Raw genomic sequence first — 27,589 nt, forward strand, 5'->3', positions numbered from 1 at the left:
CTGGAGTCTCACCCTTATACTCTCAGCTCTCTGTGTGTGAGTGTGTGTGAAGTCCCCTGTGTGGGACACTGCACCTGCTCTGGACATGAGGCTTTTCCTACAAGCCATTGCTTCTGGGCAGTTCCTGCTGAGGTTACTGGGTATCCACAAAGGAGCCTTAGTGGTGGCTCTTTCTACACTTCACACACCTTTGCCCCAAATGTTGATTTACACAGCATAAGGACCTTTCCTTCTTCCTTTATTTGTGGAGTCAAACCTGTAGATTGTGGACAGATCCTAGCTTTAAAAGCCTGGCTTTAAAATGTTGTTGATCTAAAACTTTGCAGGTTGGTTGCTGGAAACACTGCATGCAGAACCCATGTTTGACTCTAATGGGTTAGCCTGGGCACCTGACCATTTACCCCATGTGGACGAACTCTGATCTGACAGCCCTGGTTTATGGGATCCAGACATGGGGCCCAAATGAAGAAAGGCCTTTAAATTATATTGGGTATAAGTAAGTTGATCAGTAGCCCAGGGTCTGCAAACAGGAATTGCCGTTTCTGTCCCTGTAGCCACCTCCCATGCACATGCCTCTTTTGTAGACAAACAGGAGCCTGCTACTTGCATAAATGTAGGAATGGCTTTAGAGCTAGTGATTTCAGTGAGCAAAGGTTTACAGACTCAGTAGATGGAGTGCATTCAACCTGTGACAGCTGCTCCATTCATCTTGTAGCCCCTCCATGTGTCCTGTCTTCTGCTGCATTCCTCAGCAATCAGCTGTGACTTAACAGGGTACTCTCAGGGGTCCATTTGGAACTGGGCCAGAGCTGCTGTCAAGCATCTTGTTCCTGGGGGACCCAGGGCAAGAATTCCTTCCCGTGTAAAGTGGAGAGAGAATTCCTACCTCAGAGGTTTGATAAGAGGATTGGATGAGATGAGGTACTTGGTAATGGCAGTACTTTGTCTTTTGATCAATGCATCCCCTTGGGCAGCAAAGGCATACATTCAACACTGCAGTAGACTGCAGGGTAGAAGTTTTTTCAAATGGAGTTTTTTCCCGCTGCCCTGGGGCAGTGAAGAGGAGGAGGAAGAGGTCTGAGACTGTAACCACAGTTTAGGGACAGGGTTTAGCCTGGAGCCATAGTTTGGTAGAGATATTGGCCTGGCTGATCTGAACAGACCCCAGGCCACAAGGAGAAGCCTCCATCTTGTTGAATCCACAACACTGGGAACTTGGAGTGCAGGTTGCCGTGTCTTAGGCATGCCAGGATTCTGTGGTCGTCCAGAGCCTTCCCTTCTCCAGATGGCCATTGTTCGTCAGTGTCCTGGGGAGAGGCCATCATAGATTATATGTAGCTGAGTGGTCGGAGAGAGGAGCTGGAGGGAGCATTGGATATTTGGTGGAGTCTCAGGGGGTAAGAAAAGGGCTGTGTTAAAAAAAAAAAATGAGGGCTGGACATAGGTGGGCTTAGGCTGGTCTGCCCAGTGGCCTATACCACTGTGTTGTTAGAAAACCGAAGACACAGGCCTGTAGATCACCTGTCTTTACTCTACCCAGGGGCTGGTGATGGAAGCCAGGATGCCAAGCCCTGAAGTTCAGTTCTGACACCAACCTACTGAGTGATCTGAAAGAGGTCATGTCCTCTCACTGGGCCTCACTTTGTGCATCTATAAAACGAGATGAGGGGGTTGGCCTGGATATTCTCCAGAGTCTCTTCCTGCCTGGGAATTCTGATGTAGCCTTGTACTCCTGCCTAATACAGCTTAATGTCTTGGCCGCAGGTGGGCCAGCCGTGTAGAGCTGGGTGACTGTCAGTGGACCCTGAGCCAGGATTGAGTCAGTTACTGGACAAATCCACACCCAGCTGACCCTTCCAGCAATTCCAGTTTTTAGGCCCCAAGTCACAAGTAAATTGGTCAGCTTGAAAACCCAATCAGTGGGAGCTGCTGTGAATCTTGGGTTCTAGGCTCCAGCAATAATCACATCAACCACTCCCACAACAGGTAATGCTTACTCAGCACTTACTGACATGCCAAGTGTGGGAATAGTACTACATGTGCATTATTTTCAGTAACTCTCACAGCAGCTCTTTTTCTTGCCTAACTGACCTGGTTAGACCTTCCAGCACATTGTTGAATAGATGCAGTAAGAGAGGACATCCTTGTCTTGTTTCTGATCTTAGGGGGAAAACATTCAGTCTTTCACATTCAGTCTTTAAGTGTGATGTTAGCAGTGGGATTTTTGCAGATGCTCTTTATCAGGTGAGGAAGTTCCCTTCTGTTCCTAGTTTGTTGAGTGTTTTTTATCATGAATAGGCGTTGATGTGTTTTGTCAAATGCTTTTCTGTGTCTGTTGAGATGATCATGTGGTTTTTGTCATTTGTCTTTCTATTGATATGGTGTTTTTCAGGTATAAATCAAACTTGAATCCCTGGGATAAATCCCACTTGGTTGTGGTGTGTCATCCTTTTTATATGCTGCTTGCTTCAGTTTACTAATATTTTTGTTGAGAATTCTTATTCATAAGAGACATTGATCTATAGGGATTTTTTCCAGCTTTATTGAGGCATAATTGGCAAATAAATATGTAGTTTTCCTTCTCATCCTTCTCATGATGTCTTTGTCTGAATTTGGTATCAAGGTAACACAGCCTCACAGAATAAGTAGGGATGTGTTCCCTCCTCTTCAGTTTTTGGGAGAGTTTGTGAGGGTTGTATTAATTCTTCTTTAAATTTCTGGTAGAATTCACTTGTGAGACCATCTGGGCCTGGGCTTTTATTTGTGGGAAGCTTTTTGATTACTGATTCAATTTCTTTATTTGTTATAGGTCTATTCAGATTTTCTTTTTATTCTTAAGCCAGTTTTGGTAGTTTGTGTCTTCCTAGGAATTTGTCTACTTCATCTAAGTCATCTAATTTGTTGGCATACAGTTATTCATAGTATTCCCTATAATCCTTTTTATTACTCTAAGGTTGTTAGGAATATTTCTGCTTTCATTCCCAACTTTGATAATTTGGTCTTCTCTCTTTTTTTTTTTTTCTTGGTCAGTCTAGCCGAAAGTATGGCATTTTTGTTGATCTTTTCAAAGAACCAACTTTGGGTTCATGGATTTTCTCTATTATTTTTCTGTTCTCTATTTCATTAATTTCTGCTCTAATCTTTATTATCTTCTTCCTTCTGTTTTGCTTTAGCTTTGGGTGTAGTTTGCTTTTCTTTTTCTTAAAACCCTTTTTAAGGTGGAAGGTTAGGTTATTGATTTGGGATCTAAAGATCACGTACTTTTAACATTTTAATACATACTGTCAAATTGCCCTCCAATTTAGCCTCATCAGCAGTGTATGAGAGGTGCCTGTTTCCCACACAGGATGTTATCAGTCTTTTTACATTTGTCAATATGATGGTCAAATGTGGTATCTTGTTTTAGTTTGTTTCTCTGATTACTGATGGTGTTGAGCAAATTTCACGTGTTAGTTGGCCATTCGTATTTCTTCTGTAAATTACTTGTTAATAGTTTTACCCATTTTTCTATTAGTTTTTGAAATAAGTTTTTAGGAGTTTTTAATATTATGGATATTACTCCTTTATTATATATCATTTGCAAATATGATCTTCATGTGTCATGTGGCTTTTAATTTTACCTCTGGTTTCTTTGATGATACAGAAGTTTTATGTATTTAAGTCTGTCTTTTCCTTTATGACTTCAGGTTGTTTTGCACTTAGGAAGGTCTTCATCATCTCAAGATTGTAAAAATTTTCTTTTGTATTCTTTTCTTTTTTAAAAAAAAATTATTTATTTTTGGCTGCGTTGGGTCTTCGTTTCTGCGCACGGGCTTTCTCTAGTTGCGGTGAGCAGGGGCTACTCTTCGTTGTGGTGTGCAGGCTTCTCATCGCGGTAGCTTCTCTTGTTGTGGGGCACGGGCTCTAAGCGTGCGGGCTTCAGTAGTCGTGGCCCACGGGTTCTAGAGCGCAGGCTCAGTAGTTATGGCGCACAGGCTTAGTTGCTTCGCGGCATGTGGGATCTTCCCGGACCAGGGCTAGAACCCGTGTGCCCTGTGTTGGCAAGCAGATTCCTAACCACTGCGCCACCAGGAAAGCCCTGTATTCTTTTCTAAGCTGGTTCTTTAACATTTTAGTACTTGTCCCTGACAGTAAAAGATGAACAGAATCACTGTTCAACCCTCATATGTTGTAAGAAGCCTTGTATCATACCCACAGGACCCTTTGAGGTCCCGGACTCTTTTTTCAAATATATCACTTATGCTGGTGGCTTAGAATAGAAATGTGAAATTTTAGCTGCTTGTGATTATAGAGTTGTAATAATCTGTAGGCTTTGAAGTTCTAGGGAGTCAGGGGAGAAGGCGGAGTAATATTTATTGAACATCTCGTAGTACGACATAATGCTTATTGAACATCTGTTAGTGCTAAGCTGTGATAGGAATGTATATGTGTTATCTCATTTACCATGTAAAGAGAACACATTATTATCTCCACTTCTTAGAGGAAGAAATTGGAACTGGCTGCACTTAAAGAGGTCTTGATGCCAGAGAGGTATTGCTAGGAGTGCATGGCTGGCTGACTGCCCAGGTGGCCTATAGGGCAGCAGGCTTTCCACAGTCCAAGGTCTGGTTCTAGTGGGAGAGAGAAGGATGTACTTGGAACCAGCATTGCAGATCCAGAAATGCAGTCAGGGCTCCAAAACTGATCAGAGGGTCAGCTGACTCAGTAATAAAACTTATATACATGCTGGAATGCTAAATCTCTGCACTACTGCAAGATTGTAACTGTCAGGTGGCTTAGAATTCTCTGGCTGCTGGCAGCACTGTAAGGGAAGCCATAGTATAATCAGGCAGCTGCTAAGTCAGAAGTCACAGCAGGGAGGTGAGTTGTACTCTAACGTTGGATGGTGCCAGGCTGTCAGGCTGACGAACGCATCCCCACAGTGTTGCAGAACTCCTTCAGGGACCTTGGTCTGGTCCAGCGGTCAGGGTTCCTTTCTCCCTTGTACAGCCCTGGAAGGACACATCCAGCTCCAGCCTCCATCACTCCCCTATTTATTTCCTTGTGTCCTTTCTTCCTTCTTTTCTTCCTTTCCATCCAGACATCCAACTTTTTATTTCATGCCTATTATCATCAAGGACTCTCTTGCCTTATTTGCTTGTTTTATTTTATCCTCATTCCCACTTCCATTTCCCAACCCCACCATGGGCAGCGATTCTAAAGTGTTTAATGTGTATCTGTTTTTGCTCTTGCTAAATGGGAGCCACTGCTTCATATATATGCAATTTTTAATTTAAATTCAATTTTTTAGATTAACATACAGTAAAATTGGCCCTTTTTTGGTTTATAGTTCTATGAATTTATATACATGTGTGTATATATACATATATATAAAACTACCGCCATGATCCAGATGCAGAATAGTTCTGTCACCCCCCAAAATCCCCCTGTAGTCACATTTTCCTCTCACCCTTCACCCCTGTTAACCACTGATCATTACTGTTGTTTTGTCTTTTTGAGAAGGCCATATAAATGGATCATACAGTATATGTATATATGTATTTTTAACTTATGTAAATGGTATTTTTTATAGCTCATTTTGATTCTATTTTTTTTAACCCAGATCTGCTTTTTCTTTTTTTTTCAATTTTTAAAAATTTGACATAACTGCAAACTTACAGAAAAGTTGCTAGAATTATACAAAGAGTTTCTGGATATCCTCTGGATCCCCCTAAATTCCCCAAATGTTAACATTTTACTATATTTGCTTTTCCTTCTCTCTCTCCATGGTTGTGCCTGTGTGATATTCCAAATCATGCCCCTTTACCCCTAAAAACAAGGATTTTTTATATAACCATAGTATAATGATCAAATCAGGAAATCAACATTGAAAATTTTCTATTATCTCATCTACAGACCTTATGAAGATTTTGTCAGTTGTCCCAAGAATGTCCTTGTAGTAAAAGAAAATTGAAGAGCACGTATAATTTAACTGTATCATTAAACTGTATAACTTAACTCTGCTGATTCTCCTCAGCAGTCTGTCTTATGACCTTTAGCCTCTATTAAATTCTATTAAGAATGACTTTGCCTCTTAGAGTGTAAGGCCCGCACGCAAGTATTTATTCATATATTTACTTAGCAAATACATGTTGTAGACCTACTGTGTGTTAGGCACTGTGCTATATTGCAGACAAGGTTTAGAGGTTATGAAACGTGCCTGTGGCTTTTCAGAGGTGGAGCCGGGATTTGAATCCTGGTCTGTGACCTTTCCTACCATGCTGCTTCCCTTGAAAATTGCATTTGGTTCCTATAGAACTGTGTGTCCAATTTCTACATCTTTTCTAACAAATGGCCTAAGAAGGTACAGAGCAAAGTGTTCTCCCGCAGCATCCTGAGGAGGGGAAAGTAATCAGGAAAGGAATGGAGGTAAGTGTGGCTCTGGCCATCCTGGGCCTGGCAGGCCCAGGGCCTACCTGCTGCTGACTGACCCCAGGCAGAGAGTGCAGGACTCAGAGGGGACTGGGAGGCTGCCTCAGCCTGCAGAGGAAGGTCTTAAAATAACGCCCAGGCCTGTATCATCTAATCCTTCCTGAGAAGCTCAAATCATCCTTTCCAGAAGTGCTCTAGTTCTAAGGGGCGAGATATACAGCGCTATCATCCTGGGGCTAATTTCCAGGCAAGTTGGCCTCCCGAGCCTTTCCTGGTAGTGATAACTGTGGGTAGGCGCAGTTTTCACAAATTCCAGTGGAGGGAGGGCAGCCAGTCAGGAGAAGTGCTGGGTGAGGAGGAAATCTGCGTTTGGGCCGGAACCAAACAAAGCAGAAATCCCTCCTGGGACAGTTTTTCCCCAGAGGACAAACAGTTTTTCCCCTGTTTACTGGGCTTTAAAAGCCTTGATCCCTGGGCACTGCTTCTTGACCTCAGGCCTTGCATCTCTGTGGTTCCACTGCTGGTGGAAACCTTGGATCACCCCAGGACAGACATGTACTGTTATGCCCCGAGTTCTGGGGTCTCCCTGGGTTTCCCAGCGCTCTATCCTTGTTTCTACTGCCCCCTTGAATTCTGAGCCATGACCATGTATGTATAGAAATGCACTTGAGAAGGGTTTAGATCAGTGATGTCATATCAGGTTCACTTTTAGGCTCCTTGGATCAGTTGGTGGCTTACTGGAATCCCCACGGATTCTGAACCCTAGGATTCTGAGACAGAATCCCCATGGGCGCAGTGGAGGGAGAGTAGGGGGGCACGTGAGCTGTCATCTGTTGTCTGCTGTGTAGATGCATCCGTGAACATCAGAACCCTAAAGGATTAATAAGGAAAAGATAAGGACGGCTTTTTTGCAAATCCAGGAGCGTCCTTGAGGAAGCCTGTTAGTCTCTCTGGCCTTCAGTTTCCCTTATGTGTAACGCTGGGGCTGAAATATAATTCTCGAGGTCCCTCCAGCCCTGGTCTGCCAGGATTATCCACGGGTCTGTTTCAGGGTGGATCCTGACCCTTCGAGGTGATGGAATCTGACCTTGACTTTGCTCCCTTAGGTTTAGGCCTTGGTACCCTTGCTAACAGGATCCTGGACTGAGTGACCACCCAAGGCTTTTCTGGTGATCTTAATGACCCATTTTAGACTTTGAGATTTGGGGTTATTCTCTCAAGGAACAAGTGACATTTGGTGAAATGCCTGTTTGCTGTGGCAGTGTGAGGTTTAGGTGAGGAAATAGCAACATTTTCATTAGGAGGTTAGGCTGTCCACTGCCACACAGTCTCAAATTATAGGTCTAGAATCTGGAGGAAACGTATTTAAAATTGAGGGCAGGGGATGTGCCTGTAGATCATGAATCAGGTGCTATACCTGGAAACCAAAGGCATCTTTGGAGCCCGGAAAGGACAGTGTTCTTGCCCTTGGTCGCCTTGGGTGTAGTAGTGTACTTAGGACAGCAATCTAGGTTCTCAAGCATCACGTAGGCAAGATGGTTCCCTATTCTGCTAGTTCACGTTCTTACCTCGTAGTTGAATAAGTGCTGTGGGGTCACCACACATTTGTGCAGCCTGTTCTGCCAGAAACTGTCCGAAGTACAAAAAGGAATGGTGTACAACTCCTGCCCTCAAGGAGACGAGGGTCTGCTAGAAGAAGCAGGGAGGTAGACTGGCAGGGGGGGCTTGGATGCGTGCTTGTGAAGGTTGTGATGTTGATACGTAAAGGGTGTTTGTAGGCATCTGGAGAAGGGACCAGTTGGCTTGAGGGAGTTGGGGAAAGCTTTGAAGTTCAAAGTTTGAACTTTGAAGGACTGTTACCTTACCTACTTCACAAAGGTTTTTGAGGTAACTTATAAGAATACACACCATAAAAAGGGTCAACATAAATTAGAACAAGAGAAAGAGAACACGTGGCTTAAAAAGTTAAGATTCGGGAAGAGTTAAAATGTAGATTATTCAAGCGCTGCAGCCCAGAATAGCTATGACATCTGTCCCTTTGCAAAAGCCAAAAGTGAAACATCGTCAGAGAGCAGCCATACACAGTAAGTTGTTTTTCTTGGTGCCTCACTCTTAAAGAGCTTCATGGGGGTGGGAGGGAGGTGGTGGTGAACAGGTGAGCCTGTAAACCAGCGTTTCTCAAAATATACTCTAGGGACCTGCATTAAAGCTACATAGAGTACTTGTAAAAAGGCAGAGTCCGGGACCCCAGCCCCAGACTTAGCACATCAAAAGCTCTGGGGAGGAGGATCCAAGAACCTGCAGTTTTACACGCTTCCCCAGATAATTCTTTGTGTACTCCACAATTTGAGAACCCCTGCAATAGATGGAAACCTCAACAGTATCTTGAAAGCAAATTCAATAAAGCGAGTGAGGGTGCTTGGCCCTTGTTTGAAGGCTGGGTGAGAATTTAATGGGAGCGAGAGCAGTGCACGAGAAAAGGCAGTTCCCCTGAGGTTCATTCCTCGCCGGGTCACTTGCAGGTCATATTTTGGAAGACCTACACAGTGGGGCAGTCCAGGCACACAGTCCAGGCAGGGCCGCGCCTCAGCACAGAGATGGACAGAGGAACAGCTGGCCCCACTATGCCTGATTGGTCCAGCTTCCCCTTGGCCACCTGGGCTCTGCTCTGCAGCCTTCCTCTGGCAGGCTCTTTTATTTTTTGAGCAAATACTTTGTTTTTCTCTGTGCCCCCAAATGCAGGGTTCTGAGACCACAAATGTGCTCTGCTTCCTGTTGAAAAAGTTTTTCCCCCCAGGGTCTAACAGTGGCTTGGATGGTGAGTTGGCAGAAAGAACAGTGGGTGTTGAAATTGTACTCTGCACGCACTGTACCCAAGGCATATCAAGTCAGCCTTTGGAATAGATTATTCCTGTTTTCTGGTCACGGAGTTGTATGTTTTGAAGTCTTTATTTTGGAAGGCACTTCTTTATTGAGAAAGGGATGAAGGAGGGGTCACAATTGTTGTCCTTGGGTTATATTTTTAAATATTTATTGTTCAGTTTTAAAGATATACCGAAAGGTATAAAGAAAAATACCCTGAACATCTGGTTTAAGAAATAAATCATTTCCAGTACTTTTGAAGCCTTTGTGATTTAGATTTTAAAACCCAATAAGACATGGTTAACGTGAGCCTTGAGCAGTCCCATCTGGTGGCTCTCTGTCCTGTGCTCCTCCATCAGGTTTTCTCGAGGTTTATTGAAATCCTCTTGGTTGCTTGTGTTGGTGGCAGGGAGAATAGCTGTGCACCATTCACTCAGCTCAGATTTGTTGGCGTACTCCGTGTCCATGGCAGCCAAGTGGACACTCACATCTCTTCTCCCAGAGAGGAGCTGAGGGGCCCAGTGGAGTCAGCTGCTTCTCTGCAAAGCTTTTCTTGACTCTGTTCCCTGGCCCCGGAGTTGACTCCCCTTCCTTTGTGCCATTTCAGCTGTTCTCACCACTGTCACCCTCACCATCATTGTTTGTTTTGCTGGTCTCCCCACTGCCAAGAGCAAACACCTCTTCTTAACCCAACCCCACTGCTGCATGCCTGGCACCAACTGGCATGTGGTGTGTGCTAACCAGGTGCATGGTTGAATGGATGTGGTGCTATGAGTGTTTAAAGAAGGCGGAGGAAAAGTAAGAACCAACCTTGAGTGGTCTGAGAAGGCTTCCTAGGGGAGGTGATGTTTGAGCTGAGGCCAGGCAGCTGTTGGATTGGTGATAAGGAAGTCCTTGGAGAATTCTGGAGAGCTTCTCTTCCCTGAAGGACTGGGGAGAAGATTTGGGATGAGCCCCGTGCAGTAGATGGTGCTTCTCATTTTTAGTGTAAGGGGTTACAAGGGGCATCATGAGTTGGTGGGACCACTGCAGACAACTGTCATTCCCAAGCCTGGGGATTTAGTAGTGCCTGGCTTGGCTTCCAGCATACATCTGGCCGTTGGAAGACTGGTACAGAGAAAAACGGCTCACCCACAAGAGCCTGAGGAACAACACTGTAGTGGGGCTGAGGGGTGGGCAGTGGGAGGGATGGCTTGAAGGGGGGCTATGCCATACTGTTAGGTCTGAGGCTTGACCAAGGAAGAGATTTCAACACCTCAGCTTGTTGAACCACAAAGCTCTGGGCATTGTCTAGTTCCCAGATCAGTGAAATTCATTGCTCAAGAAAAAAAGTTTTTGAAAACTTGGAGACCTGACCCATGGCTGCAAGTAAGGGTTTTTTTAAAAAATTAAATTCAAAAAGATAAATCCAGCATCAAAATCCACTGTGATCATTTCATAAAAGAAAGGGGATTTTAACATTTAAAGAGTAAGAAGCACTTCATCTTGGAAGAATGGGCATTCTGATATATTGATTACATTGAGCTTAATGAAGGACCACTTACATTATCTTTGACCATCTTGTCTCAGGCTCATGAAACATTGTCACCACTCCACAATAGGCCAGGGACTGTCTTGACCCATTGGCTGGTCAGTTGGGAAGCAGTGGCTAGATGTTCCAGCCTCTGGCTGAGACTAGAGGAATGAACGAGTGGTTCAGCCAGCATGGAAGTGAGGCAGGGAGTCTGTGCTGGGCTGGCTCTGGATTCACAGGACTTTTGATGGAGGGGCATATGTGTGTTGGGTTTGCCATGCTGGGCGAGGGAGCAGTGGAATCTGTCTGAGTTGAGTTCACACATTGAAGTTATTGAGCGACTTACATGCAAGACTGTGACCTAGACTCCCAGCTGAGAGGCCCACGTGGCAGGGCTTTAGTGGGGGGAGCCGAGGACAGGCTCACATCTGCTCATCTGCTTACGTAACCCTGCTTCCCAGCTCTTAGAGCCAAGAAAACACACAAGCTGGCCCAGCAGGGCCGAGGGCTTGTGGTAGCACGCGCCACGCGCTGCACAGCAAGGGGGCCTTGGCTCGGCCCGAGGACCATCAGGAAGCCTCAGCCCTCTGCTTCCTCCCCCACGCCTCTCCCGAGGCCCCCGCGGTGGCTCTGAGACCTGCTGGCAGGTCTGTGTAGTTCTAGGCAGAGCTGGTCACTGCCCTCTTGGAGTCTGAGCTCTTTGGACTTTCTAATTAGGGCAAAGCCAGGTGTGCCACGAAGGATGTCCCCTGCCTCGTGGCAGGAGGTGTGCCAGGCATGCAGGGAGGCCTCCCGGCTAGCGCCGGCCCCAGGAAAGCATTCAGCCCCGGGTCTGGGGCCACCACAGCTGCCAAGCACTGACCCATCTCAGGGGTGTGAACTGGGGGGGTTCTCAGAGCGGTGGCAGCTTCAAGGAGAGAAGGCAGTTTTTGAAAAGAATTGCCAGATTGGGCAAGAAGGACAAGATGGGGGTCAGGGTGCCCTAGATGTGTGGGAGACAGGGCAGGGTTGTGAGAGGGCACAGGGAGGAGTAGGGGAGTGAGAAAGAGGCTGTTCAGTGATCAAGGTCTGCGCGGAGCCACTGGGGCAGCAAGTCCCTCGGACAGCCTTGAACCAGGGTAGTTTTCACGTGGGTCCTGCCACGCTCAGCAGGGGGCTCCTTGAAGTCAGGAACTGTCCTGTCCATCCCATCACCTCCCACCTCCCTGACCTGGCACACCACCTGGCACACAGTAGGTGTCCAGAAAGTATTGATTGAAATGAATTGAAAGTGGCCTTGACACACCACAGAAAACGTTTACGTTAAACAAACTCTTCAGAAAAGACTCTGGCTTGATGGTTGAGTAGGCTCCCGTGGATGGACGGTCACATGCTGTTAACCCCTATGCGGGGGCTGAAGGAAGAGGAGGGGGATGGAAGATGGACCACCCAGGTTATCAGCTCCCATAATTCGGTAGACAGTGTTATCAGTTGCTGAAGGAACTCTGGAGCAGAAGAGGATTGGCCATAGGTGGTGGCGGTGGTGGTGAGGTTAAATAAGTGTTCATGTGAGTTCCAATCCCTGCAGTTTGCAAATGGAATCCAGTATCCTGAGAGTGGCTGGTAGTCGCCCAAAGATCATCCAACAAGTCACTTTATAGAGCTGAACTAGGACCCAGGCAGCCTTTCTCCTGACCAGGAAACTCTACTTCAGGACCATCTTTCCGGAACTGCTGAAGGGGCGAAATTAAGACGCTTCTAGCCTGCAGGTGTCTGCTCCAGGGAGGGTGGGCAGACCAAGTGTGAATTCCTGTTCTCTGGGCTGGTTTCAGAAGTTGTGAGAAGTTTGGTAGAGTGACAGTCCAGATGCCTCTTGGGTTCCCCAAAATGGAGTTATGTTTAGCAGCATCTTCAGAACCAAAGGTGGGGCAGGCTGGGGATGGGGTGCAGATGTCGTGGGGCTTTCTGAAGTGAGAAGAGCCCAATGACAGATCTTCTTTTCATGTTTTTCACAAGTGCCCTGTGCAGCAGGGTCTCCCAGAAGGCTTTGCCCAGGCTTGGGGACTAGAGCAACCCAGGCCTGCTGGACCCTGTGGGAAAGGGCTCCCTCCATGAAAGACCCAAGGCTTGTGAAGATGGGCGGTCCGGCTCCCCTCTGCCCATCTTGCCCAATAAGAATCCCTTGGGCTCCTTGTTATTTACGTGGGTCCTTCCCAAGATCTACCGAGTCAGGTTCTCTAGGGGAGAGGCCTGAGATTCCATATTTTTACTGATTACTTCACATGATTCTGATGATAGAATGTGTTCACACTCCTCACATTTTTCTGTAGAGACAATGGCCAGGCAGACCCCTTACTTGGTTCTGGGACATAGTACCTACTCACCTGAGGGCACCCTGGGAGGTTGGAGCTGGGTCAGCAGGCAGTCATGTCAGGGACTGATCTGTGAGGCCTCTGTTCCTCCAGAGACCGAGGTGCACGGCCAGGCAGAGACTAGGGCTTTTGATCCCTGAAGACCCCCTTCCTGCCGCACGGGGTCTGCCGTCTGAGCTCTGTGGGAACGAGGAGAGCAAAAGGACAAGGCCAGACTGGGCCTTCGATTTTAAGATCCTAGTCTCTCAATGACGTTAGAGGAAAGAGGGAAGAGCGTCTCTGGCAAAGGGAAAAGTGTGGGCATAGGCACAGTTTATAGGAACGAGAAGGAGAGTAGAGCTGAGACTGAAGGGCCTTGTTGCCAAGCTAAGAGGCTTAGCCCTACCTTGTCCAAGGCTATAGCCTTAGAGCCATCAGAGGGTTTTAGCAGGAAAGTGATAGGATCAGAGCTGTGTCTCAGAAGAAAATGAACTTATGTGAGTGGGTGCTGTGATGATAGAACTGGGTCAGCATCAGAGGGAGGGAAGGTGTGAGGAGTCCTGGGGATCCAGGAGAGGGGAGAGGAGGAGGAGATGCAGGTCCATACCTGCTGACAGGCAAGGGGAGCGAGAGTCACAGCTTCCTTTTCTTGGGCTGCCTCATTTCAGGAGGGTGAGTGATCCCTGAAGACAAGAGGGGCTTGGAGAGCTACATACTATTGACAAACAAACAGGGCGACAGAGGGCTGCACACTGGACCCTGGGTGGTTCTCACCAGCATGTTTCAGGTGAACTTGCTCTGAGTTTGTGGTCTGGGTCTGGCTTCTGTTCCGTAGTGTTTAGTTTCCTTCCTTTGTTCCTGTGGATAGTTTACTCCATAGGTAAAGCTGGTTATGCTAGAGTAACGGTTCCTAAAGTATGTTCCCTGATAGAATGATTCTATGGCCAAATAAGTTTAGGAAGTGGTGGGATAGATAAAGTGAACTTCTTGACTGCACAGCTTCTCAGAGCTTTTGGTATGCATTATGACTTTCCAGAAGCAAGAGTTAGTATGCAGCGTTCCCAAACTTATTTGACCAGGGGACGTGTTCTTCCATTGAGCATCTCACTGGGACTAGTGTCTCCTGGAACCCACTTTGAGAAAGTCTGGCCTACAGGGAATACTGGGGACCTGGGTTCAAGTGTTGACTCTGTTCCCAATTCCCTGTGTGTCCCTGGGCTAGTCATCTTTCTCCTGCCCTCCCCATGTGTGCTGTGGCAGGGGTGGTCGTCAGACTTGGAGGAGTGAGGTCCTCTCTCAGCTCCACCTGTTTCTACTTAGGAGACGGGGACTTTCATGCCTGTATCTGGATCTTCACCCTTGCCTTTTCCTCTACTCCTAACCTGCCACTACCTCACAAGCCGCCATCCACGTCTCATCAATTTGTCTTCTGAGCCCAGAGCTCTCTTACTAACTTAGTTCTCTCATTTCGAGCCATGTTCTTCTAGGCCAGAAACTTTGGAGTTGCCCCTGACTTTTCCTCCCTTCTTCATCCCCTGCTTATTCTAAGCACTCTTCTTTGATGTTTGTTCTGGCTGTTTCTTCTCTCTGCTTCCCCTTAGTTCCTCCAGTCCCTCCCCGTCAAGTTTGTTTCATCTGTGCATCACTTCCATTCCTGAGATATGGGTCACTCATGCCACTCTCTGCTGCCTTGTAATTTCAGGCTCATTTCCTCCACAGGGGCCCCCCCAACACACATGCGCACTTTCCCCCGACTAGGTTAGGTTCAGAGAGATGATGTAAGTCATTTGTCCAAGGCCACACAGCTGGGAAGTGGCAGAGTTTCAACCTCAGGATTTCTGACAAAGTGCTTCCTCAGCCGTGCTCTCTGATCCTTACTACAGCTTGTCAGGAAGTCTGAGCAGGAATTACTCCATTTCCATTTTTCAGTTGAGCAACATAGAGTCTGAGAGGAGTGGGTCCTAGGAAGGTGAAGTGCTTCAGAGGGTGACCAGCTGTCTGAGTTTGCCTGATACTGAAGGGTTTCCTGGGATGGTCAGTCACGCTAGTTCCGGACACGGTACCCAGTGCTGGGCCTGAGTGCCTTTTCCACAGCCACACTGCCTCCCAGGAGGAGATGCTTCCAGCGGTAGCAGCCTGGCCACCTGCAGAGTCCTGTGGCCTGATATCTTCTCCTTCCCTCCACCTCTCTAGTCGGCCCCATGCTGATTGAGTTTAACATACCTGTGGACCTGAAGCTTGTGGAGGAACAGAACCCGAAGGTGAAGGTGGGTGGCCGCTATACCCCCAAGGACTGCATCTCTCCTCACAAGGTGGCCATCATCATTCCGTTCCGCAACCGGCAGGAACACCTCAAGTACTGGCTGTATTATTTGCACCCAATCCTACAGCGTCAGCAGTTGGACTATGGCATCTATGTTATCAACCAGGTGAGGTCTGGGAAGATGGAGGGAGGGAGGGAAGGAGCGTACACGTGTGTGCATGTGCGTGTGTGTGTGTGTGTGTGCGCGCATGCACGTGCTTGTGTACTCAAATATGTGAGTAATGAGGGGTGAAGGAATGGAAGTGATTTTTTAGACATCTGGCATTTTGCAACTCCACTACCACCACCACCACCCTCCTTATCTTGGTGCAAATGAGCTAAATGCCATACAGTGTTGTTTTGGTTTTTTTTTTTTTCCCAAGAGTATAACTTTGGTATTTCAAGTTTATCCTGAATACCTAAATTCCTATCTTTAGACTATAATCTCCCAGCTGGAATAACACATCTAACTTATCTATATACCAAATTCCCTTGAAATTCATCTGAAGAGACAGGATGCATTTCCATTTCTAAAAGGTCCAGTGTCCATTTCATTTCAAGATAAACTCTGGGTCTGCTTGTAGTAAGTTAGCTTGAGTAGTAAGATTACTAGCAGTTGACAGCTTCTATCAAAGTTGAGGGACTTGGTGGGCCTTCCTTGGACCAGAAGACTTGCTTAAGAAAAACCCTGCCATCAAGGAACACTTGTCTGATGCCAGTGAGCACGTGTTGACCATGGCAAGATTCAGGAGCCCGTTATTAAAGCAATGGCAGTGAGCGCCTGGAAGAGGAAGCCACCAGCACCAGGGGCCAGCAGAGATTACGAGGAACAGGCCACGCCAGCTGCATCTCCTTTCCCTCTTTGACAGTTGTTTTACCAGTAGATGAATGATACACTGTAGACACCGTGTCAGATCTTATTCATCAAGGCATCTGGTGGCCTCCCACAAATCTGCCTGAGCAGAGGAGAGACAGCTGTGGTCTGGATGGCATATAAACTAGATTAAAATATATACTTGGGTAAAGAGTGTAAAAGATAGTTAGTGATGATGCCAAGTTTTTGAATTTAGGTGACTGTGGTCAAGGAAGACTTGGTGTGGGCGCCCGGGGGGAGAAGGCGAATGTATAGAAAGCTGGTATTTTAGGTGAATGTGAGATTTCCCTTCAATTATAAAGTCAAAACAAATATTGGACCAGTGAAATTTAGCCACTATCTTAAATTCCTACGACGTGTTTATATAGATATTCCCCACGTTTCCAATAACAGATTTCCAAACGTCCTATACCAGCTCTCTCCTCCTGCCCCCCCCAGTCCAAGCTGGCAGAACAACTAAGCAAGCCAGCTTGGACCAGTGGCCCTGCTGTGCCGGCTAACACTGGACACTGCCTAAGATGGGGCTTCTCCCAAAGTGTGCTTTCCGAAATGGAGATCTGAGGCCAAATGCATCTGAGGAATGCTGGACTGAACAACATGAAGCAGGTTTCATTCCTGCAGAGCCTTCAGTGTACTGGTGTACATTACAGCCTCCAGAAGGACTCCGCACATAGTGTTTCCTGAGCTCATCTGACTGGAGAGCCGTTTTCCAAGAACCATCTCAAATGAAGAGTGTTCCGTGAATTGAACGTTGGGGAAAGCAGGCCTACATTAACACCTCCTCCCCTCCCACCTCCTTACTTTCCCTAGGATACTGAGAAACACCCCCAATTCCTATCTTTTCCCACATGTATCTCAGCATCGGAAGTATTTTATTTTTCATTTTTCAAACATTTACGTCTTTTTTTTTTCTTCTTTATGCAGGTTTTTAATTGTAAAATACGATATGCCTACTGAGAAGTGCACAGAACAATACTGTCAATGTGACAAATAAAAAGAGAATACTTACATAACCACTACTCAAATCTGAAAGTATTGATACTTGTCAGCATCTCAGAAACCTCCCATCTCCTTTTCTCATCACAAGCTCCTTCCCTCTTCCCGGTTAAACACCATCCTCATTTCTTGACAATCATTTCCTTTAACCTGCATGCATCCCTAACAAAACAGTTTAGTTCTGTCAACATCTAACTTTATTATTATTATTTTTTTCACACACACACTATTTTATTTTTACAAGAGAAATAAACTGACACCAAGCGTTGTAACATTTACGTCTTTTTTTCCTCTAGTCTTGTCAGTATCATCGTCTCTCCCCCACCCCATCCCCCCTACCCCTGCCCCAGTTCGTGTCTTTTTGCTTCTTCATCTTTTCCTTCTCTTCCAAGGGTTAACTTTTCACCTTTGGTGAATAATTTCCTCTTTATCTCCCTCTCCGCCAGTTAATCTAATTTCTTCTGCTCCAGCTCTGCCCTGATTATTTCTTTGGGAAAATATGATCTGACTTTCAGGTAACCAAGTCATAAAGAAACTTGAAGTCTGCTCTACCTTTCCAGTGAAGAATATCTTGTGTGGTATCTATAAAGAACCCATAATAAAGTGATGATAGGAAACCTAAACCTTGAAAAGAAAGAGGTGGGAGGGGAAACGTTTGGAGCGGGCCCCGTCTACAAATTAGGACCTTCCTGTGTTCTCTGTTTTACTGTTATAGTAAGAGAAAGGGAGTTCATAGCATCTGGCTTGGGCTTTTTGTACCATTTGTTGAGCAAATAGGCTTCTCAGTGTCTTCCTGTCTCAGACACCCTGCTGTCATTTTGATGCTTCATTTACCACCACCCCCAACACATACCCCATTTAAGATGAGAAAGTGCTTAAAATAGGACGGGCCCCTGAGACATCTAGTCCAGGGCTTCTCAGACAGGTTTTTAAGAACAGAACCTCTTCCTGCCACTTGAAAATCCTCCACAGCCCCCATCCACAGTGGGTCACAATGGTGCTATTCTACTTGAAGTGGGGGCCATGTCCCCATCTATGTCCCCTGACTTCCCCTTCAGTCTTTGCTGGGATTCATGTGTACCCCTAAGGCCAGATAGTGTGAAAACTGTTCTATTTTGCAGGTGAGGAAACTGAGGCTCAGAGAGGGGAAGTGACGGGTAGGAAGCCACATAAGCCACAGTAGGGCTGCAGATCAGAGCCCACTCCGCGTCTCCTAGTGCCCTCTCAGTGCATCAGCACTAACTCCCTCCTCAAGGCCATTTAGTCCCTCCTTCTCAAAGCTGGGTGTCCAGGGCTGGGAGTGAGCACCAGGCTCAGGCTGCCTGGGTTCCGGCTCTGCTACTTGCCAGCTCAGTGACCTTGAGCTTGAGTCCTTCACACCTCGGTTTCCTCAGTAGTGGGAGGGCAAGGTTTTAGTCCTTAGCATGCAGGGCTGTGACGCACCTGGCACACAGTGAACCCTTGGTAAACATTAGCTGATTTGAGTTCCTTCTCCTCCCCGCCCCATCCCATCCCCTTCTTCCTGCCTATTTTCTCTGCCCAGGACTGTGGTGATAAACTCTTTACTGCTCTCTCCCCGCCTCCTGCTTCACCCCCACTCAATACCAGCGTTGAGACCCTCCCTCCCACTTGTGTGGCCTCCGTGGGGTCAGATAGTGGACTTAGGGACCACAGCAAGCCCACCAGCTTCTTCAGAGAAGGGTTGTGTCTCAAGCTCCACACACAGGGGTGAGCTTTCCTGGGCTTTTGTGGCTCCTACCCTGTCCATACTAAGCTATTAACCACTTTCGTTTGGTTTAGTTCCCTCCAATCACCGTAATAACTTCCATCTCACAATAAGCGTGGTAGAGGTGGGTGGTATGCTTTACCGGTTGAGTAAACCTGGAGAAGCAGCAGCATTGCTGTTGGTTCTCAGTGTCCAGCTCTCTTCCTGCCCTAGCCAGCTGGCATCTGAACATCCCTTTAGGGTTCTGACAGGTCCAGCCTCTCGGAGCCAAGGGTGCTTCTCTGAGGCACAGGTGTCCTGCCCAAGGTCCAGCACTGGGACCTTGGTGCGGAGGAGGACATCAAGAGGTCGTAGCAGATGGGAGGTGGGGTGCACACTACACTTCTTCATACTTTAATTGGGAAAGGAAACCATAAAACCACCAAAGGTAAGGGGAAGGCAGGTTGTCACCCTGGCAGCACTAGCCCTAAATAAGAAATACAGGATGTTTGTGGGATTAGCCGCCATGGGAATTAACAAACAGGTGAGGAATGCAGGCCCAGCTGGCCAGGTGGGCTCGTAATAACCGTGGCAGCCCTTTGCCCCAGAAGCAGTGCCCAGGATCTGTCTCTCTGGTTCTGTTTGTATATCCCCTGGTGCCTCTGATCTCACTCAGCTGCCTACAATTTTTCTAGTTCTGGCTGTGTCATGCCCTCTCTAAACTCTTCAGTATGTCCCTGCCGTCCACAGGCGAGGGTCTAAAGGGCCTGAAGGCCTGAGCTTGGCATCTGAGGGAGGCCCTCTGCAGCCCACCCCTGACCGACCTCCGGCCACCTCCTCTCAGGCCTCCTTCACACCTTTAGGCCACAGCCACGCTGGACTCGCCACCATCCCCGAGACACGCCCAGCTGCCCTCCTGCACCTTTGCTTATGCTGCACCGTCCACCTTCCCCCTGCATGCCTCCCCTTCCCTCCCCTGGTTGCTCTCTTTCTGGCCACTATGAGAGGCCCTCCCCAGCCTTATTAGCTCTGTGAAAGCCTGGAGTGGAGCCGACTTCTCCATCCGAGCTGTCCCAGGCCACATTGTGCTTTCTAGTGAGGCGGGGAGAGTGGAGGGATGATTCCCTGTGTGCGTGCTCTCCCCGCCCAGCGGCCCCTAGACCCTCAGGTCTGACTTGCTCGTCTCCCTGACCACGCAGCTCCGTGCACGGTCCACCGCAGGGTCAGTGTTTGGAGCACGGAGTTGCTTCCTATGGCTCCTGCCCTTTCACCTACACCTGCTCTCAGGACCCTTTGCTCTGGGTTCTCTGGAGAGGTCTGTGTCTCTTAGAAGTCAAGCCTCCTTTCCCCTCCAGGCCAGGTCATGACCCTTGGGAACTTGCACAGCCTTCTCCCTCCACTCCCTCCCCCAAGCCTCTCCCCAAAGCTTCCTGTCCCTGGTGGACCAGGGGTGACCTCCCTTTTCAGGAAAAATGCAGAGAACCTACTCTAGGCCCTGTGGTGTTTGATGGTCATAAAAGTTTATGGTCTCTGGGACTGAACCTCTTTCACGGTCTCACTTTGAATTTTGACCCTAACAGCCCCTCAGTGAGGCAATGGCTACCCCCACCATCCCTGCTGAGGGAAGGCTTCCGGAGGTGAGCAGCTTGCTGGGGGTCCCATGACGGCTGGGTGGCAGAGCTAAGATTTGGACAGAAATCACCTGAGGCCTAAGTAATGCCTCACCTTGCCACGTGTATTCCCCTTACTGGGGAACAGCTCCACATCCACTTGGCAACGCCCCCATGAGTGCCACTGGGTCACGAGAGGGGGGCAGCAGCTTTGGAGTAGCAGCCTCAGAACCTTCTGGAAGGCTTGCGCAATTGTCATGCTTACAGGTAAAACCTGACCTGAAAGGGGGCCCCAGCTCGCACCTGAGGAGTCTCCGTCTACCTTTGGAATTTTTTCCCTCTTCCTTTTCATCTGTGCACAGTCGTGAGGTGATTCTAGGCTGCTTGTCTGGGACCAAGTGTGGGCAGGTTTGGAGACCACCCTTTGCACGCTCAGTGAGTGAGAGCATCTGTCACCACCCCTCAGCAGCTTACCCTCTGTCACTGGGCCAGGCAGCTGGTTCCTAAATGAGGCCAAGACAAATAAGAGTGAAGCAGGCCCGTGAGGACAGCTGCCTGGTCCTGAGGCCCCCCTGGTTTGGTTTCATCTTGATTGTGTCTATTTACCATCACCCCGCCCTGCCTTCCATTTCCTGCCCGAGCTGGCAGCACCCAGATTGATGTGTGCAGGAGTGGGGCTCGGAAGGGGTGAGGCCAGTCCTGTTCTGTAGCACCCCCTGCTGCGGATATCTGTACCCTACCACTGCTTGCGAGCTGCCCCAGTGATTGGTCATTTCCTTTACTGTGTGTTTTCCCCTCTCTCTGTCGTGTGGCTCGCTCCAGTCTCCTGGGGAATGTGTAGAAGCACTTACAGGTACTCGCAGAGCTGGGGAATTGCCTCCCTGGGCATTGTTCTGGGAAATGTCATTTTCTCTGTTCACCGTTGACTTTGTGACAGGGTATGACAGCTTCTTAGGAATTTGCCTTTGCCCTGGAACAAGGGTGGTCACAGCCTGGACATTTGCCTCTCCGCCTTACATCTCTCCCTTGCAGCCATCTTTGTCTCTTTGTTCTTTTTCTTTTTTTTTCCTTCTAGTGGGGGCCTTTTGCTTTTATTTGTTAATCCTGTTTGTAGCAAAGCAAGCTGAAGGAGGACCTCCTCTCTGTGATCTGCTTCTTGCTCTCCACCTACTTCCTCTTCTGTGCCCTTCACCTCCTAGAGAGAGAAAGAAAGAGAGGAATGCCGACCTAACCACTGCTGTGACCGCTGCTGCTGCTGCCACCACCGCTGCCACCCTGGTAATGTCCACGTGCCCCCCAATCCAACCCAGAGCCCAGGCCCTGCTGGTCAGGGGGAAGCTGTGTAAATAATCCCGAGAGCGTGCCGTCTCGAGCCCTGGGGTCTCCCGGGCAAGGCCACGGCCTCTGTGGGCTCACTCAGAAATGCTGAGGCTGGTGGGAGCCAGCCTGTTGTGCAGAGGTCGAAGAGACTTTGCCTTAAAATCAAGCCACAGTTGTGCTCATACTGTATGTGTATATACTTTTGTATCTTGCTTTTTTTCTTAAATTCTGTATCATCAGCATCTTCCCATGTTATTTCATAGTCTTCATAATCATCACTTTCCATGCCTTCATAGTAGTTGAACATGTAGTGCTACCGTAATTAACACAGACGTTCCTATATTAGAAGACATTTAGATAATTTCCACTTTCTCACTAGTGTGAATAATACTGTAATGAACATCTTTCAGTCTGCAGCTTATTCTGTGTTTGCTTCTTCCACATTTAGATTCATTTCCCCAGGCTAGATTTCAGATACGAACGAGACTATGGGTTCAGAAATGGTTTAAACATTTTTCTGTAACATTGTAACATAAGTGGCCAAATTGCTTTCTGAAAAAGAAGCCTTTATTTTCTAAGTGTTTTTCTGCAGAAAATATCGTCTCAGTGCCTTGGGGCCTGGGAGAGAGGCAGGCATCCTGCTGTGGCTGCTGTTGAGCTGGGGTTTTAAAACTGTTCTCTGTGTTTACCTTGCCCAGAATCCCTGCTAAGCTGTTCTATTAGCTCAGTCCTCTCTGAAGGAACCTTATGGCTCTGACCTGTGTTCTAGTCCAGGAGTGGCCAAGGATGTGCTCACTCTTGTGACTAATTACTTTGGCAAATAGAGAACCACCCCCTCAGCACCCTGAACCTGAAAGGGCCCGTTTCCTTCGCTTGCTGGGAGAAGAGATTAAGTCTCAGATCAGGTTTTACTGAGGGCCCTGTCCAAGCTCAGGGCTACCATATTATTATGGTTCAAAGCCAGAGACCCAACTGTTGTGAAATCATGGGTGAGTGGATATTTGCCCTCCACAAACTCAGCAATTGTATAATCCCAGTAATTCTCTGGAGATCACCTCTCAGCCAGCCTGTCTACCATCCCAAGGCCTGCAGGTCAGTCCTGCCGCAGGGCTGCCCAGCCAGAGCTTCGTCTGCTTTCCTACCACCCATTCGGCCTAGGTCTTTCCTTTTGGCGTCTGAGTGGGCACAGAAAAGTAGGAAAGAGGGTATTTCTGCAAACATTTGCACTGCCTGCAGACCTGCCTCTGGATCTGTGGGCTTGAGAGCCTGTGGGTTACTGTCGGTATTGCGGGGGTGGCTTTGTGATGGGCAGGGCATGTGTACAGAAGCAAAATTGTCTCTCCCATCACATAGAAATTCTGATTCTTTGAGACTCTGGGCTTCCGGTTGATGTTTCCAACCTCACTGCTGCTGTGTCTCTTGGTGGAGGAGGGGCCAGGTATAGTCAGCCCCCAAGCCATCATGGTCGGGGGATATGTGTGCTGGTGTACACACTGGGGCCTGACATCCAGGGAAGCCAGGGTGGTTTGGTGGATCTTCTAGAGACTGTTAGATCTTGGACAGTTGGGGCTGTGGTTTTCTGTAGTTGGTCATGTGTCCCCTGTTGCAATCAGGGAAAGGCTGCTCTTGCCTTAACCACAGGATTTGCCTGGGGATTAGACCAGATTCTGGTACCTTTCCTGAAAGCCCCACAAAGGCTGCTTGCAGGTGCAGTTCACAGGCCGAGGGAGCAGGTGAGGCATGAAATGGGGAAGTGGAATCCTTGCCTTAGCCCTTCCGGGGAGGCATTCTCTGCTTGCCCAATGCCATTGCCTCGTCTCCGATGTCTCTCACATGAATCATGCAACAGCTTCCAAACTGATCTTGCTGCCCTCATTTGGGGAGTAGGGCACAAATCCCTCCTTGACGCACAAAGCATAATTCTTGTTTAAAACCTCAAGGGCTCCTGAATAAAAGATGAAACCTTGAGTATTTTAGCAGAGTTCCCAGCCTCCCTCTCCCCCACCATGTTTTGGTCCACGTCCACCTTCATGTCTTATTCTGGCTTTCCCAGTCTGTATTTCTTGTAGTTCCTTGAATGCTCTCTTTTCCTCACAGCCTTTACAAATGCTGCTCGCTCTTCTAGGAAGATTCTTCTCATGCCTCCCAACTAAACTTGGCTAACTTCTTTGAGGCCTTCTCTGATTTTCTAGAATTGGGTTTGTGTTTCCACCTCCACTTCTCCATATGTGGGCTCCAGAGCTCCTTCTCTTCCCTCCCGGGTAACTGTCCACCCTAAAGAGCTCATCACCCCATAACAATTGCCTGTTTAACTTGGAACTCCTCAAAAGCAAGGCTTGTGTCTTTTCTTTTTCTGTATCCCTACTGCTAAGCATGGACTAGACACCCAATAAAGGGCAAGAATGATATATGAGAAAGAGGGAGGAACAGGACCCTCTGATCCTCTCCTGTCTCTGGAGCTGGCTTTTCTTTTCTTTCTTATTTGATAATCACTTAATTGAGATATAATCACATACCATACAATTTACCTATTTAAAGTATATAATTCAGTGGCTTTTTAGTATACTCAGAGTTGTGCATCTGTCACCACAATCAGTTTTAGAACATTTTCATTAAGCCAAAAAAAAAAAAAAAAAAACACCCTGTACTTCTTAGCTACCAATTCCTCCATTCCTTCCAGCCCTAGTAGCCACTAATCTACATTCTGTCTCTATGGATTTGCCTATTGTGGACATTTCATATAAATGTAATCTTATATGTGATCCTTTGTGACTGGTTTCTTTCACTTAGTATGGTGTTTAAAATTTTTTTGTGGATGTGTTTTCATTTCTCTTGGGTATATACCTGGGAGTAGAATTGCTGGATCATATGGTGACTCTGTTTATCCATCTGAGGAACTCCAGACTGTTTTCCAAGATGGCGGCACCATTTTGTATCCCCACCAGGAGGATTCTGTTTTCAGTGGACATACTACTTGCCTTCCCGTATATTTAGTATAAATGAGCGCTCTAGAAAAAGGTTTTAATGCCCTGGAGAGCCATCTGATGCTTTTTTTAAAAAAAATTTTATTTATTTATTTATTTATTTATTTATGGCTTCGTTGGGTCTTCGTTGCTGCATGCGGGCTTTCTCTAGTTGCGGCGAGCGGGGGCTATTCTTCGTTGCGGTGCATGGGCTTCTCATTGTGGTGGCTTCCCTTGTTGTGGAGCGCGGGCTCTAAACGCGTGGGCTTCAGTAGTTGTGGCTCATGGGCTCCAGAGCACAGGCTCAGTAGTTGTGGCGCACGGGCTTCGTTGCTCCATGGCATGTGGATCTTCCTGGACCAGGGCTCGAACCCCTGTCCCCTACATTGGCAGGCAGTAAATTCTTAACCACTGTGCCACCAGGGAAGCCCCATCTGATGCTTTTTAAAACATTTGTCCCTGCCGCCCAGATCTGCCAGAAGGGCACTGGGTTTGCTGCGTGAAGTGTCTTAAGGGTGTAGACTCTGCCAGGCTTCCCACCTCACGTCTCTTCCCTCTACACCAGGCCAGCACGCCTGTCCAGGCCCGGGCTTCTGTCCTCTCTGGATTGATCGCTGTTGGCTTTGCTTGACTGATACACCCACTGTCAGGATTGTATGCCCCGTCATAAACAGTTTACAGGCTTTTCTGCGAGCTTTGGTCACTGAGATAGTTGCCCTGTCCAGCTGTGGGAATGTCATATTGTTTTTTGGCCTTTCTTCTTTCTCCCTGTTCTCTCCCTCTGTTAAGCGGGGCCAGTTGCCCTAGAAGGAATGGATAAGTACAACTAACTCTTGTCTATCAGTGTAAGATGAAGCCTGCACTTAAAAAGCTCGGCCTTTCAGAGGGACACCTGCTCCCAGTGCACCAACTTCTCTATGCTGAGTATGACTGCCCAAGCTTATCACACATCTCTCAAGGTCTCTCTGACTTTTTTCTGCTGCTATAGAGGTCCTGATCATATGAGCCACAGGCTAACTCACTTGAGCCTTAATCCTTTTTAAAAACCCCTTCCTCCATCAGAGAAGCAGGATTTGGGAGGAATCTTGAAGCTGATTAGGAGGGACACATACAAACATGAGAGAAGGAGGAGTCTCCAGGTTGGATCTGAAAAGGTCTGACTGTTCAAGATGGATGGGAAAACCTACTCCTGTGATAATGAGAGTAGCTGCCATTCGTTCATTGCCAGGCAGCGTGCTAAAGCCTTTTCATGCATTGTCCCTTTGAACACAACTCATCTGTTTTCATCCCTGTGCCCAAATGAGGAAATGGAGGCCTAGTGCTGTGATTTGCCCAAAGTCACATAGCTAATAAGTGAAGAAGCTGGCATTCCTGGGGTAAAAGTGCATGTGTCTGTCACAATTGTGTATTTGGCTTTGCCAGACAGTAGGTGCTTGACCAGTGTTTCCCTGAGTGAATAAAGTAGTGGATGCACTGGATGAATGTGCCTGATGAAGAGGGGCAGGGATGAGAGCTGGGTGTCTTCCCATTCCCTGGAGAGGAACGAGGACCTCCTGTTAATCGTGGTGATTGGCAGACTGCCCAGGGCCTTTCTTATCCAGACAGTTACCCAAGGTGTTGTACCATTTCATCCAAAGAAGCCTAGAACTGACTTTTCTATAATCCCAGGGGAGGAAGAGAAACACACACACACACACACACACACACACACACACACGCTTTTCTCATCTACCATTCCGCTGCTCTGGTGTTCCTAGGGGCCCTGGTAGGTACACCTGTAAAAGTGTACCCTGCCCTTTCCAGCTCCCAGGATCACACAGGTGAGGCTAGGCTGAGAGGGAGGATGGGAGGAATGATGTATAGTTTTGGGTATTTTGGAAAACTGCCTCACTAGTTGTTAAGTGTGGGCCAGACACTGCAGCACCTTATTGAGTTGAAGGAGCTGTTACGCCACACACATGGAAAGGGGTAGAACAGGTCTGCTCCTTGGGTTTCTCCTCCAGGCTTTCACTGGTCTTGGGGCTTGGCACCAGAGGTGCCCACTCATAGTTCCATATTTCTAGTTCCTGAGAGAGGAGAATGCTTGGTGTAGTCTCAATCAGGCATCTGCTTAGATCAAACAGTCGTGGCCAGTAGACCAGGTCCTGCGGTTCAGACGTGGCCACCAACACCCTGCTCCTGTTATTGGGGAGTGGACCAAGAGAAGGGAGCATTGGGCAGCCACCCTTGGAGGCCTACTACACAGCTGGGAAAAGGCTTTGTTGGAACATTGCCTTTTCACTTGTTGGGAAAATGTTCAATGGGGCTGAACTTTATTTCACAATGTTAGAGAAAGCTATCTCTTTTAGGGTCTTTATGGGGCTGGAGGAGGAAGATGGTACAGGCCTCTCTCCCATCACTGGGAGGTAGAAGGGTGTGGGAGGAATGAAGTTAATCTGATTTGGGATGAAGGTTGTTCCAAGATTGTTGAGATGATTAAATGATGCACCATGCTTGAAAAGTACTTACCCGTGCCTGGTGTATCATATCCCCCAGAGAATATTAGCAATGTGTTATTGTAATAATTCCAACAACTTCATATTCTTCATATGCACTTCCTAAACTTTGGCTGTTTTTTTTGACCTCATGACTTACACAGAATTAGCTGAAGGCAGAATTCTAAATGATTCTTAACTGGTGAGGCAGCCAAAGAACACCCTGAGT

At 47.6% G+C, this 27,589-nt stretch overlaps 1 protein-coding gene across 2 annotated transcripts in view; it reads left to right on the forward strand.

Moving 5' to 3' along the window:
- B4GALT1 (beta-1,4-galactosyltransferase 1) overlaps positions 1-27,589 on the forward strand; it is a 46,580-nt gene that overhangs the window by 9,536 nt on the left and 9,455 nt on the right. The window contains exons 2-3 of one of the 2 annotated variants that reach the window (XM_081237447.1): positions 15,310-15,545; positions 17,217-17,525. In XM_081237447.1, the coding sequence (XP_081093573.1) occupies positions 15,310-15,545; positions 17,217-17,249 (269 nt within the window). In that variant the 3' untranslated portion in view covers positions 17,250-17,525. Of the gene's footprint in view, positions 1-15,309; positions 15,546-17,216; positions 17,526-27,589 lie in introns of those variants that run through there. The other variant, XM_081237446.1, reaches the window with a different exon arrangement.

The sequence above is a fragment of the Mesoplodon bidens genome (genome assembly GCF_964165515.1).
Source record: "Mesoplodon bidens genome assembly, chromosome: 6".
Taxonomy (NCBI): domain Eukaryota; kingdom Metazoa; phylum Chordata; class Mammalia; order Artiodactyla; family Ziphiidae; genus Mesoplodon; species Mesoplodon bidens.